Source organism: Batrachochytrium dendrobatidis, assembly GCF_000203795.2.
Source record: "Batrachochytrium dendrobatidis JAM81 unplaced genomic scaffold BATDEscaffold_8, whole genome shotgun sequence".
Lineage (NCBI taxonomy): Eukaryota > Fungi > Chytridiomycota > Chytridiomycetes > Rhizophydiales > Batrachochytrium > Batrachochytrium dendrobatidis.
The window spans coordinates 238,315-239,180 of record NW_006281106.1 but is presented as its reverse complement, the minus strand read 5'-3'; the positions used below and the strand labels follow the sequence as shown (position 1 = coordinate 239,180).

At 42.0% G+C, this 866-nt stretch overlaps 1 protein-coding gene across 1 annotated transcript in view; it reads left to right on the top strand.

Annotated features, from left to right (window-relative positions):
• Positions 1-620: 620 nt before the first annotated feature.
• The window catches only part of BATDEDRAFT_25737 (uncharacterized protein), a gene marked incomplete at both ends in the record, with an annotated part of 5,067 nt that continues 4,821 nt past the window's right edge, over positions 621-866 (top strand). Inside the window, one exon of the mRNA XM_006679803.1 lies at positions 621-767. Coding sequence (XP_006679866.1) covers positions 621-767 — 147 coding nt within the window. The remainder of the gene's footprint in view (positions 768-866) is intronic.

The window sequence follows — 866 nt, the reverse complement described above, 5'->3', positions numbered from 1 at the left end:
CATGTATTGTCGCATGGATAGCTATGCTCTGCCCCATCATACCCATCATGTTTGCCTACAAGCAAAATATAGGAGATTGGCCATCTTGAAAACGACAACTGACGTTGTAGATTTAGTCCACTTGGATATATGATTGCCAATAGCTGTGTTTTGCTGGAATATCTCAGACATTCGGGAGGATCAGGAAAGCAAGCCTTGGAATATGAAAAACAAAAACCGAACCAATATTGGAATCTGATGTGTCGGATGAGTTTAATGTTGCTGAACGGATAAAATAGCCTTCAATGATTACCCGTAAACACATGCACCTGAATGCCGCCGACTCTACTGACTAACCGTTTAAATGGCACTCTAAATGGGTTATGTCAAGACTTGACACTTTATTGCAAGAAACTGACTCGGTCGAGTCATTTGAATATAGCATATCATCAAACATAAGCGTTTCAAATACGAGCAGCTTGAGCATCGCGGGTCGCATTTGCTACCCTTTATTACTCGTGGACAGTTCATAATCGTACCCGAATGGCTATAAAAACACTCTCAATAGCCCAAAATATTCCGATTCTTCCACTCAATATACATTTTTATATACATACACTGATATCTGTTTAAACACTACAATGTTAAACATTATTGCATCCGTGGCAGTACCTGTTGTATTTGCCATGGTGATTATCCCATTATATCTGCGCTTTACTCTGGTGATAGCCAGCCATCGGGCTGGCTATATGTCGCTACCAACTGCAAGCACTATATCTGAAGCGAATGTTGTCTCGTCTTCCACCACTGTCACGCAGTCTCGACCTAACCATTCCGCGAGTCTGCAGGATTCGGAAACTACTCCATTGCTACCCCGTACATCTCTC